The sequence below is a fragment of the Sarcophilus harrisii genome, chromosome 3 (genome assembly GCF_902635505.1).
Source record: "Sarcophilus harrisii chromosome 3, mSarHar1.11, whole genome shotgun sequence".
NCBI lineage: Eukaryota > Metazoa > Chordata > Mammalia > Dasyuromorphia > Dasyuridae > Sarcophilus > Sarcophilus harrisii.
In genome coordinates, this window is record NC_045428.1 from 87,598,367 (window position 1) to 87,610,677 (window position 12,311).

General features: G+C 33.9%; 1 protein-coding gene across 9 annotated transcripts in view; it reads right to left on the bottom strand.

Moving 5' to 3' along the window:
• Window positions 1–12,311, bottom strand: part of DGKH (diacylglycerol kinase eta) — a 217,618-nt gene that overhangs the window by 40,447 nt on the left and 164,860 nt on the right. For all 9 annotated transcript variants that reach the window (XM_031958432.1, XM_031958431.1, XM_031958438.1 and 6 more), the window contains 2 exons: window positions 6,532–6,617; window positions 1,942–2,041 (listed from right to left, as the gene is read on the bottom strand). In XM_031958432.1, coding sequence (XP_031814292.1) covers window positions 1,942–2,041; window positions 6,532–6,617 — 186 coding nt within the window. The remainder of the gene's footprint in view (window positions 1–1,941; window positions 2,042–6,531; window positions 6,618–12,311) is intronic.

Genomic DNA, 12,311 nt, shown 5'->3' on the forward strand with positions numbered 1-12,311 from the left:
GGAAATGAGTAAGAGGGATATAAATTAAAAGGAGAGAAATGAATGGAAGGAGGAAAAATGACAAGACAAAGAGACTTGAGAGGTTAAGGAATTTAACCACAAAAGAGAAACCTCTAGTACGCTTGTTGGGTCAGAAGGCATCTTATTGTTTTGATGGGGTGCAATTATAGCTACCATTTCTGCGATTTCATTAGGATGGGGAGCTCTGTGTGAAGAAACTTCCTATAATCAATAAAGGTCAACTGTATATCTGTAGGTTAGAGTCTTAGAGACAGTCATAAATGGAAACACTGTTCATTTAAAATAAACTAGGTCATTGGGATTTCCTTCTGTGAAAGAGTTTGCATTTGCTATCTATCTTGCTGAATAAAAACTCAATAAAAGAAGAAAATGAGGAGCAAGATTTAAGGTCCAAATGATACTTCCATATTAATGCTTCCCTCTTGGAATAATACCTATCTCCTACTCCTCCGTTTCCTATACTTGACTGAAATATTAAGACAGATTGTCATAGTAGAAACTATAGAAACTGTAAAGGAGATGGCAGAAAAAGCTGTTTTCCTGAAATCTAAACTAAGTAGGAAAAAAGGAACAGGAAGTACAGACTAGAAGTCATTTAAAGGGAAGTGTATCAGCAGTGATAGACTTAATACCAATTTTTTTTTATTGGAGATAGATATCACAGTGTAGTAGAATTGATGGAGAGACTCTGAGTCAGGAAGACCAGAAAATCTCAAATTCTGCCTCTGATACCTGTTAAACTACATGATCAAAAACAAATCACTTAATCTCTACCAAATACCACCTGAAGGAACAGTAGTACCTGTAGCATCTATCTCATAAGGTTGTGAGGAACCGATGAGATCATGTAAAGAAAATGTCAATTATTATTTATATTGTTGGTAACCTGAAGGTAAGAATGATGCTATCAGTGAGGTGCTTCCATTCTCTCTTCTATTTTTCCTTCTAACAATCTCTTAAGGAAATGGAGCTAGAAAAGACTATTCCTTTCCAAATACCATTTGTCCTGGCTTACTAAGTAAGGCAACTAAATTCAAATTGAGAGATGTATAATAAGGGTCTTGGGGGGTTGTGTTGACTTCAATCTTATTCAAGAGCATAAGGATAGAGGTGAATAGAGAAAAGTGACTATGCAAGAATTGAGACCTGAAGAAGGATAACAAACCACACAGATTAGGAAATGGTGGAACGTGTACCAAAAGAAAATCCAACCTGCAAAAATGTACATGGAAGAAGAAAACTATTTTCCTCCCTCCCTTATATCCTCACTTAATACTTTTCCAACTGACAAATGTCAATGATTTTCCCCTTCTGTAATGCAAGTAAATTGAAGAGAACTGATTCAGTTTATATAGATAATTTTAAGGAATGTACATATTTTTCATAGTTAAGTAATGAAGATAAATTTAAATATAAACCTTAATAAACTTAATAAATAAAAATGCTTATATTCAAAACCAGATTCCTTTCTCTTGATATATGAAACATTTTGACAGAGAAATAAATGCTTGATAGGCTGTTCTATGGCATGTAGATTAATTTCAAAGGGGTTCTTCTGGACTTATAATTTCAAAGATGTAAGGAACTCATAGTGAAACTTCTTTCACTGCAGATTTAAACCTGGTCTACAGCAACAGTCTTAGAGAGTCTTAGAAATCTCAGATGAGATTTATCTATCTATAATGTGGTAGAAATAGATGGGACTTAAAAGTCAGGATGATCTAGGTCCAAATTCTACTTGAATTGGGCAAATCACTTAATCTCTCAGTGGTCCAGGCAACTCACATCTGAAAGCTTCAATAGTGGTGCCTATCTGCATTAGTGGAGAGATTTTCCTCAACAGTAGTTCTCAGATCCAAACAGAAAGTAGGGGGAGGAATGGAGAAGCTCCCACAGTTATGATAAAAAAAGTTTTCTTACTTTAATGGCCATGGCATCTGCTACATCGCTGTTTTCCTCTGTTCTTTCATACGTCTTCCCTACTTTAGCAACAAAGTCCTTTACGGTCTGACATAAAATCCTTTGAAGAAAATAGCATTGTTATACACATATCACAAAGAAACACCACCAAAAAAAGTACTAGTAAATTCCTTTCTGAATATAAATCAAAAGTTGCTTGACAAATTCAAAAAATTTTATATGAAAAACATATAAATAAAAGCATTTTACAATTTCATTGTTACAGTTAAGTAAGAAAAAAATTTAAAGCTCACAAGTATTTAATTATATTAATTATATAATCAAAAGAGTATGTTCCCAGATGCCCCTCTTTGATATAGTTAATTTCAATTACATTGGTCTAAAGCATTACCTCCTCTCTCTTAGATATCTGAATGGTTTCTAAGATTATTTGCAATGTTGGAAAAGTATAATAGTTAATATTATTATGATTTTATTATTTATTTAGATATGTAGAAGAGAAATAATGCTCTTTCCTAAATATAAAAGCAAAAAAAAAAAAGCATCTTCTCTCATGTTCCTTCCTCCTTCTCTTCCGTTTTTTTTTTGGTCTCAAAATTAAAGAGCTTTTGACTTAGAATATCATTTGCTTCCTGTATGATCTTGAACAAATGACTTTACTTCTTAACTGTAAAAAATGAAAAGGTCCACTAGGTGATCTTGGAAGTTTTAAACCAGGCCCAGCATATAGAGTGTGATCTGAACTAACTCTAAGTCATTGGTGTCAAAGCCAAATAGAAATGTGGGCTACTAAACCGTACATAAAATCCCTACAGGTCTTGTATTGACTTAGAAAAGCACACACGTATTTCTTTTATTACTAATTTATTTTGTTAAATATGTTTTGATCTGGTTTGAGCTGCAGTTAGGAGTTTTGGAGGCCACATGCATACAGTGTGTTTGCCATCTCTGTTTGAAGAAATCAAAAAAATGAACTTAACAGCTATGGTGACAGATAGTTTTACTGACAAGGGCTATCTCTGCTAAAGACCGAGGTCTTGTTTCCAGCAAAAAAAAAAAAATGTTACATTTCTTCTGACATTCCTAATCCTTACTATGGACCCACAACTGCTTTTCTATTCTTGGCAGCAAGGTAAGAGTAGGCCTTCCATAAAGTTAATAAGAAAAGCAATGAAGTTGTGATTATCCTGAAGGTAGGAAGGGACCTGGAACTTCTAAAAACAGCCACATGTTTACATTGTCTTCATCTTAGGGAACAATCAAGGTTACTCAGAGGGTCCAATTTTTTGTCACTAGATTTATTTTTATTTATTGTCACTGTCCCACTTTCATAAGATCACATGGATTGAAGAATAGATCTTATATATACCTAAAAATCATATGCACAGACCTTGGACTAATGTATTCACCTGATATATTTTGCAATCTACAATATCATGTGTCCCAGAAACTATGGTATTTGTGTGTAAGATTTACTTAAAACTATAGAAATAGAAATATTCTCCATTCTATAATTTGGCTTTTAAGCCTTCCTCCCCTTCTTTCCCTTCAATGTCAAATTGTCTTGCCTCTTCCTCCATAATAGTGATTATCTTCAATTGTTTCTCTACCTTCCCACTGCCATCTAAAAATGAGGTATCATTACTTTTTAATTAAATTATAACAGTCTACCAACTGTTCTTCTCATTAATAGTCTTCTCTCTCTAGTTGTGATTCCTTTTCTTCCTTGAATTTGTTCAAGACTTTGTTCATATGATTACTCATCTATGACTTTTTATTATATTACTTGTCTATATATATCTTATCTCTACCTCCTACCTATTGCATTATGGGAATTATTTGCAGTTAATCATTGTATTCCATTCAATGTGAAGTATAGTGTGTTTGCCATGGTAGATATCAAAAACAGCAGGATGAATTGGAACAACTACAGGGGTTACTTATGATTCAACAAAAACCCTGCTCTATTAGAAAGTATGAAAAGACCTCACCCTGACACTAATTAACTAGGGCTTTGGCAAGTCAGATAATCTGTTCCTTTTTTTATTTATTTACATAAGAAAGTACTGAACTAAGAACTAAGAATTCTTAGACTTCTAATTTGTTTTGATGATGTAATTTTTAAATTTGCACAAGAACATTCTATTTTTTTAACCTACTTAACTTGAAGATTTTATTAGATGTGTGATTTGCCCAGAAAGTATCCTTTTGACATATGCTCCTATAGACAACTTCCTTCAATTTCTTTGTAGTCCCCCCTCAATTCCTATAACTTTGATATTCTGCAGATCATCTTGAACAGTAGAAGCTAAAATGAAAACATAGATGGCAGAAGAGGCGTAGGATAAGATCTGACAAATGAGCTAAGACAGTAGTAGGGGCTAAGAATGTAATCTGGGCTAAAAGCCAAAGCTAAGGCCAGGAACACAGCCATGAAAACCTGCTGTTAAGACAAAGACTAGAAACAGAACTGGATGAAAATATAGGTAATAAAAATAAGAATAGCTTAAATTGCATAATATTTTACAATTGGTAAAGCATCTTTTAGACATTAGATCACTTAATTCTCATAACTACTCTCTAAAGTAAACAAAACAACTTCATATTTTTACAAATAAGAAAATTGTAAGGTCAAGTAATTTGGCCAATGGAACATTCTAATATCATTGTCACTATAGACTAGCCTCACAGTCTTATAGAGAGAGAATAGCTAAATTAAAATTACAGGTCATACGATAATTTAATTTCAGATATCTTTTAACTGCTTTTCCACCAAACCTTTTGTAAACTCTTTTAACAATAAGAAAATCAAATAATGTATTAGTAATATAGTATATATTACTAAAAAAAATAAAGAAAAAATAAATGCATCTCATAACCTAAAAATTAAATCATTCATTTTTGAAAGTCAAGTGACCAATTAAGAGTGAACTCTTTGTTTCTTGAGAATGTTAATCAATTTGTGAAAATTTTAGTAAAATATTAAATTAATCTTTTCAAATATTATAATTATAATATCCATTCAATTCAAATAATATAATTTCAAATACAAATATTAGAAATCAAATATAATAACAGCCCATTTTTCTAAAACTTGAAATTATCATTCTTTTCAGAATCCATATTTCATTATTAGGCTTCTTGATGTTGGAGGTGGGGGAGGAAAGAACTTAATAAGGAAACATGTCTTGAATTAAACCAAATTAATTGCATTCACTAAACTCAACTTCCTGATTTCCTTGGCAATTGTGTCTCCAATGACCCCAAACTGATGAATTGGACTTTCTGAGTTTTTTCTCCCTTTTTCATTTATTCATTTCTTATTCTTTCTAAGATTCTTATTATTCACAGATAGTGTGATTTAGATTTTTGCTTTTAATAATTTATATTTTTGAGATATTCTACTGACACTGCCATCACCCTAATCCAGGTATCCATTACCTCACATTTTATGAATTTTCTTATCTGATGTCTCTCGCCTTTCTAAACCATTCTCTACTTAGCTGCCAAATCGATGTTCCAAAGGTGTAAATCACACACCTACTGAAAAAACTTCTGTGGTTCCCTCTTGACCAATAACATAAAATGCAATCTTCTATGATGGTTTTTAACAGAGCCCTTCACAATTTGCCTCTCACCTATCTTTCCAGATATTATGTCACAATCCTCTTCTCCTATTCCAGAAAAACCAGCCTACTTATCCTCATACATTATATTCCATTTCCCATCTTCTTTGGACAGGCTGTATCCCCCAACTTGAATGGACTCATCTTCATTTCTGCAACCATGTGGTAGGAGCTTGATCTTTTTGGGGGAGCCCCTTCTCCTCCAGTGCAGAGTGGCCTAAGCTCTCTCAGCTATTGAGACCACTTTGGGAGATTCTGCTTTCGCCTCATTCTCCTACCTTTCCCCTTCCCAAGCCCTACACTTGGCAAACTTGGATGCTGTAAAAATAATACTGCTAATAAAATCAGTTCAGCTTTTCCTGACTGTGAGAAGTAACAAGCTGACAAGTTGCTCTGGGACCTCTGAGCATTTCACTGTATAAAGCATGCTACGGTAGTTGATCAACCTGGGGACTATGGAGTCCTGCCTGTATCTGATGCTCTCCCAGTTTATCCTGGACTGGTACTGGTGGAACTCTGGAGGAATAGCTTTTATATTTCAAAGAAATTGATGGGTACCATTTTATAGTGTAGTCCATGAGTATTTACTGCATTTCAACCTTGACTCTTGCCAAACATGGCCTATGCTACTCTTGGTCTATATCACACCTCCTAAAAGATCAATCATGATTGTCTTCTCCCACCATGTACCCCTTGCTCATGCTTCCCTCTCCCAAATACCTTGTATCTTCTCCACATCTATTTTATACTTATTTTTCAGAGTTCAGGTAATATAACAGAATCCTTGAGAGCAGGGATTACTTTATTTTTTTTTTTTTTACATTTGTATCTCCACTGCTTAGAAAACTGCATGGAATAGAGCAGCATTGAATAATGGATTGCTGAATAAACGAGTGAATCAACTATTTCAAATCACATTCATCTACACACACCTTATTCATTATATATAAACTCCCCAACTCACTTAGCAGATGATATGACCACCGAGTGTTGATCAGAATTGAGGATTTTTGCAAGATGAGCGGCAACTGAGTCTTCATAAGATGACATCTGAAATAAAAGGGAAAAAACACATTTGTTTTCTTGGATGGATGTTTACTTATTTGACAACACAGTAATTACATTTGCAAAAACACAAGTATTATGAAACGTGTTTTCATATGAAATATGTGCTTCATAACACATGGAAGGCAGTTGCATTGACATATGCAAACATGGTTCTATCCATAAAAATGTAGAGCTTTCTTACTCATGAACTTCTTTCAAAATTATAAAATTATTTACTGCAGGCCCTTAGAACATCAAAAGAAATTGCCACAATCTTTTTAAAAAAATCCCAATGAGATGGAATGCTAGCTTCTGGAGAGTGAGGATTGTTCCATTTTTGTCTTGGTGTTTCACATGTTTTGCAAGTATTAGTAGGTGGTTACCAAGTGCTTGAATGATATAATCCAGGGGTTTTCAAACTACAGCCCGCGGGCCAGATGCAGCAGCTGAGGATGTTTATCCCCCTCACCCAGGGCTATGAAGTTTCTTTATTTAAAGGCCCACAAAACAAAGTTTTTGTTTTTACTATAGTCCGGCCCTCCAATAGTCTGAGGGACAGTGAACTGGCCCCCTATTTAAAAAGTTTGAGGACCCCTGAAATCACTTGTGTGATTTTTTTTCAAATCATAATGAAAAATTCAAATTACAAACCTAAAGAATTCTATCAAATTTCAATACCTTATATGGAAGACAAATTTTATTTGTGTAAATAAATATAGATATATTAAATCTAAACATAGTAATGTTTAGCTGCTCCTCCCCCAACATAACTCTCCAATGTCATATTCTAGATATCAAAAATCATTACATTTCTTCTCTTTTTTTCCTCCTCTTGTACCTTTGATCATACTAGATTCATTGACTAGGACTGCTGTTTATTGTTCATTCTTCCTTCTCAAAGAGGACCAATGACAGCTTGAGGGTAATGTTTTAACTTGCTCATGAACTGGATTTAAGTGAGGCAGAGATTTACAAAGTCATCTCAGTGGCTTTCAAGGAAACTTCATTATTTCCTTCCTAATATGGTTAAAGATGCAAATTTTTAAATAAGTTTTTTAAACTTGACTTAATAATATTGATTCTCTTGTTTTACATTCCAGATAAGTTGTGTACTAAGTAAGTTCTAAGTAACTAAACAAATTTCCAGTATATCTTAATATTGTAAATAGACAATATCTTTTATTTCTTTTGTATTTCTCCCGAACCTAACATTACTACATACATAGAGTACTCACAATTACATTCATACATGGTATGTGCTAAACAACTAATTGTTTTATTCAGTAATAAAAACCTAAAATGAATCTGTCATTTTGCCAGTCTGAATGTTCTCAACAGAGATTACAACCTAATTTTCCCTAAGCTCAACACAGAGTATCCCAACATGCTAATATTTTCCGCTTACTCTTGACATCTTAAGGATACCAGTGAATTATCAACCTGTCAGACTTCCTCACGAAATGACCAATCCATCTTCTCCTGTCATCCATGTTTTTACTGATATATTTTACTACTGTTCTTTGAAATTGTTCATCAATTATATATAGCAGCATTCTCACATGTACCATCATATCTCTCCATTACCCCTTGTATGTTATTCATCATAAATTTTGGGGAGCTTATTTTTTCTGTTTCACAGTCATACAACAACATTGATAGAATTCTAATGTTCAAAAGAGAGGCCTTTGTTTCCAGGAGAAGGAAGCTTAAGTGTCATTAAGAGCTTTGCAATTTTCTATAGAAAATCCAGGCCATTCACTTCCTCCTATTTATTTCTGAGCCCAACTCATTGTACATTTGTCCTGTTTGTCGCACATATTGATGGGATAAGCTCAATACATCATTCATCCAACTGTACATCATAATCTGGGCAGTAGATAATCTTCATTCATTTGGTTTTCCTGTATGGATAATCAGGCTAAGTCCTTTCAAGTGGTTGTGGCTTTCTTCTACAAGGCTCTGCCCATGATATATTGCAGATGCATGATATATATTATAGACCCAACACAATGTCATCCTTGAATAAGAATATCTGTAGATCCTCACCTTTCACAATGGATCTCTCTTTCACTTTAGATTCTACTCCGAATCTCCTCCATCACTCTGGCTAACACCTTTAGCAAACATTGGCACTGCATATACATAAAATATCTTATTTTCAAGGAATCTGGGATGATTTTGATTTATGGCTTAGAAACACTTAAAGATAGCTTTTCAATCAGTGTTCTCCTCAACTGAATCAAATACTCTATTATTGGGTTTGTTTGGGTTTTTTTAAGGAACTGCTGAAGAAATGGCAGTGGAACTATGAATTGGTCTAGTCTTTTAGAAATGCTTCTAGAAAGAATTATGCCAAAGAAGTTATTAATATTATCTATTGTCTATTTACAGTATTAAGACATACCAGAAACTTATAGATTGCACAGAAACTATCTGGAATGTAAAACAAGAGAATCAGTACTATTAAGTCAAGTTAAAAAAAAAAAACTTCTCAAAGGGGAAAGGAGAGAAATAAAAAAGGAAAAAGACTCATATGAACAAAACTATAACATAATATTACAGCTAAATGATACAATAGATAAAATTCTGAGCTTAGAGTCAGGAAGACCTGAGTTTAAGTCCAGCCTTAGACATATACTAACTGTGCATAAATGTGTATAGCTAAGGTGTTTTTATTTGTCTGTATCCCCATGTGGAAATTGGGATGATACTAGCATCTGCTTCCCAAGGTTGTTGTAGGGATCAAATGGGCAAATAAGTGTAAAATGCTTACTTAGCACAGTGCTTGGCTCATTGTTCCTTTAGCAAAGTGGACTCACAATCAATTAGGGGATGACTGCACAAAATATGTCACAAAAATACAATGAAATATTATTGTATAATAAAAAATGAGGAAAAACATGGATTCAAGGAAATTTAGGACTTGGATGAACTGATGCAGGTAATTGAGCAAAACCAAAAAAAATCCATTCACTGACAACAATAATGTAAAGGAAAACATTTTTGGAAGACTTGAGAACTTAGATCACTGCACTGACCAATCATGATTCCTAAGCACTGATGATAAATCATGCTTCTTCTTTTAGGAAGAGAGACTGCCAACTATAATAAAGACTAAAGATACAAAAGGAAATATATTTCAGACAGGGTTAGTATGTGTATTTGTTTTACATGATCATATTAATCATTATAAAGGAGGACTTAAGGAGGAGTGACAGAAATACTAGAAAAGGAAAGGCAAGAAAGAAAAGAACATCTATGAATAATTAAAAATAAACATCAGAGAACAGAAGGAAGTTCACATGGGGGGCACAGACAAACAGTCTTGGAACTACCACATAAAAAATTTAAAATCCAAGTTGTACATAGTGGAGACCCATTTTTTCATATTCAATGTCTTTTTCTGTTCTTTTTATAGGACAATGTTCATGTTTGTCAAGTTCATAAAAATAAAAAAGGGAAAATTTAAAGAATCACTGTGTTGATTTATTTCTTAGCTGCTTTGAAAACAAAAAGGTCAGATCCAATTTGTTAAACATATGTAACCACCTGCTGAAACAATCTCCTGCTTTAGACATCAAAGACTATCAAGGTTCATACTCAGAAAAGACTTTGAAAGGGACAAGATCCAGTATTTGGGCTTCTCTCTGTGTTATCTGTCTTTTTCTGTCTCAGTGTCTCTCTCTACATCTCTGTTTCTTTGATTGTGTCTTTCTATTTCTGACCATTTCTATCTATCTGTTTCTGTTTTCTCTCCTTCCCTCTCTCCCTCCCTCCCTTCTTGCCTCTCTCTTTCTCTCTCCCTCCCTTCCTCTCTCCTCTCTCTCTCTCTCTCTCTCTCCATCTCTATCTCTCACACACAGTATTAAAACATAACAGAAACTTACAGATTGCACATAAATTACCTGGAATGTAAAACAAGACAATCAGTACTATTAAGTCAAGTTAAAAAAAAAACTTCTTAAAAGGTTTCCCTTGAGGAAGAGTTAGATAAGGAATGACAGGTGGGTGACATCAAGTTACTCCTCAAGTCAGTCCACCAAGACCCTGAACCCCATAATCACCTGATTGTTGGGTCAATCTCTACAAGCCCCAGCAACATGCATTATGGATGATGACACTGGCAATTCAAGGAGATGACACTGGCCAGAGAATGTCAGACTGAGATTTCTCCCTGCTGTCCTTCAGTTCTGAAACTGAGAGTACTTAAGCATCCCCTGCAGAAATGGCTTTGGTAGCATGAGAAATAGACTAAAGAGAAGAAAATATGCTTTAGAATTCCCAAGGAACTATAAGTGGCTGTGGCTTCTGTAGCTACTCTAGAGTTAAATATTGTTCAATCTTATTCTCAATATCCTTTTAGTGAATTTTAGTCAATTAGATAAAACAGCGAAGTAACATTTTTTCTTTAGAACTGCACCAAGAAGGGGAATTAAGGAGAACCTGGGATGCAAATGGGGGCTGGAGTTATTTCATAAGTTATAATTTGGAGTGAATTCATCCACCTTCCTAGACATGAATATGAACTAGTATGCCAAAGAATGCAGAGAATTGAAGGAATAGATGTACCTGGGAAGGCTGTTTGCAATGAACTGATGCAGTTCAATCTCTGCCACCTGGTGGCTTGCAGAGATATTGCACTCTATAATTGCTGCAATATACCCTTTGGGAGAAACGTGTAGTTCACAAGAAGCACATATTTTTTTATATTCTTTATTTGTTCAAGGCATTTATAATGCCTTTGGCAAAACAAGGCATTGTCTTAATTTCAAAGAACTGATAAGCAGGAATATGCTGATAAATGTTTAACAATCAGCCTGGGAGAATGAGGGGAAAGCCTTTAAACTATTTTAAATAAGTTTAACCGCATCATTAACATTTTCTTCATTATTATCTTAAGTCTGGATAATCAACAAAACAATAAACCAAGCTCTGATCTGTAATGCTTACCAATTTCCAAAGTGTAAATGCTCACATCAAAAATTTAACAATTAGTATACTATGAGTTGGCTTCTGCCTAAACATTCCTGTTAACATCCTAAAGCTGAGTGTGGGGATATGGGGTTGCTGAGTGAAAGAAGGAAAACATTCTTTCATCATCTTAAATATTCTTTAAACTAATGACTAACACTAAATATTCATAAAATTGGAAGAAAAATTAGAAGTCTTACTAAGTCAGAATTTATAAATAGAAATGAAGAACACAGAAACCTCAAATTTATTTTTCTCATTCGACAGACCTTACAAAAGTATATCAAGTTTTGATCTTCTACTAAAGAGAACAGTGTAGAGTTTAAAAATAAGACAGAGATATTTAAAGATGATTAGAGGCTGCAAAATAAGACCTACAGAAAACATTTAAAAGGAATTATTTGGAGAAAAGGTTGATGTTGTTTTTTTTTCCTCCAAGTACATAAAAGTTTTTTACAGGGCATGGTAACCAGCTGTCTATCCAGGCCATTAGCAAGAAACCAAATTAGAAGCCTTCAAAGATTTAAGTTAATGATAAGGAAGAATTTTCTGGCTTTGGTTGTTATTCAATAATAGAATTAGTTTCTGAAGGAGGTTGTTGAATTTATCTTCTCTAAAAAGGCTTTCAAAAACAGATGGTTTATGTGTGGTCTTGTCTGACAATATGGAGTTAAGAAAGCCCAGAATCCTGTTAAGTTCTTTTTTATTATGGTACTACCAAGATGC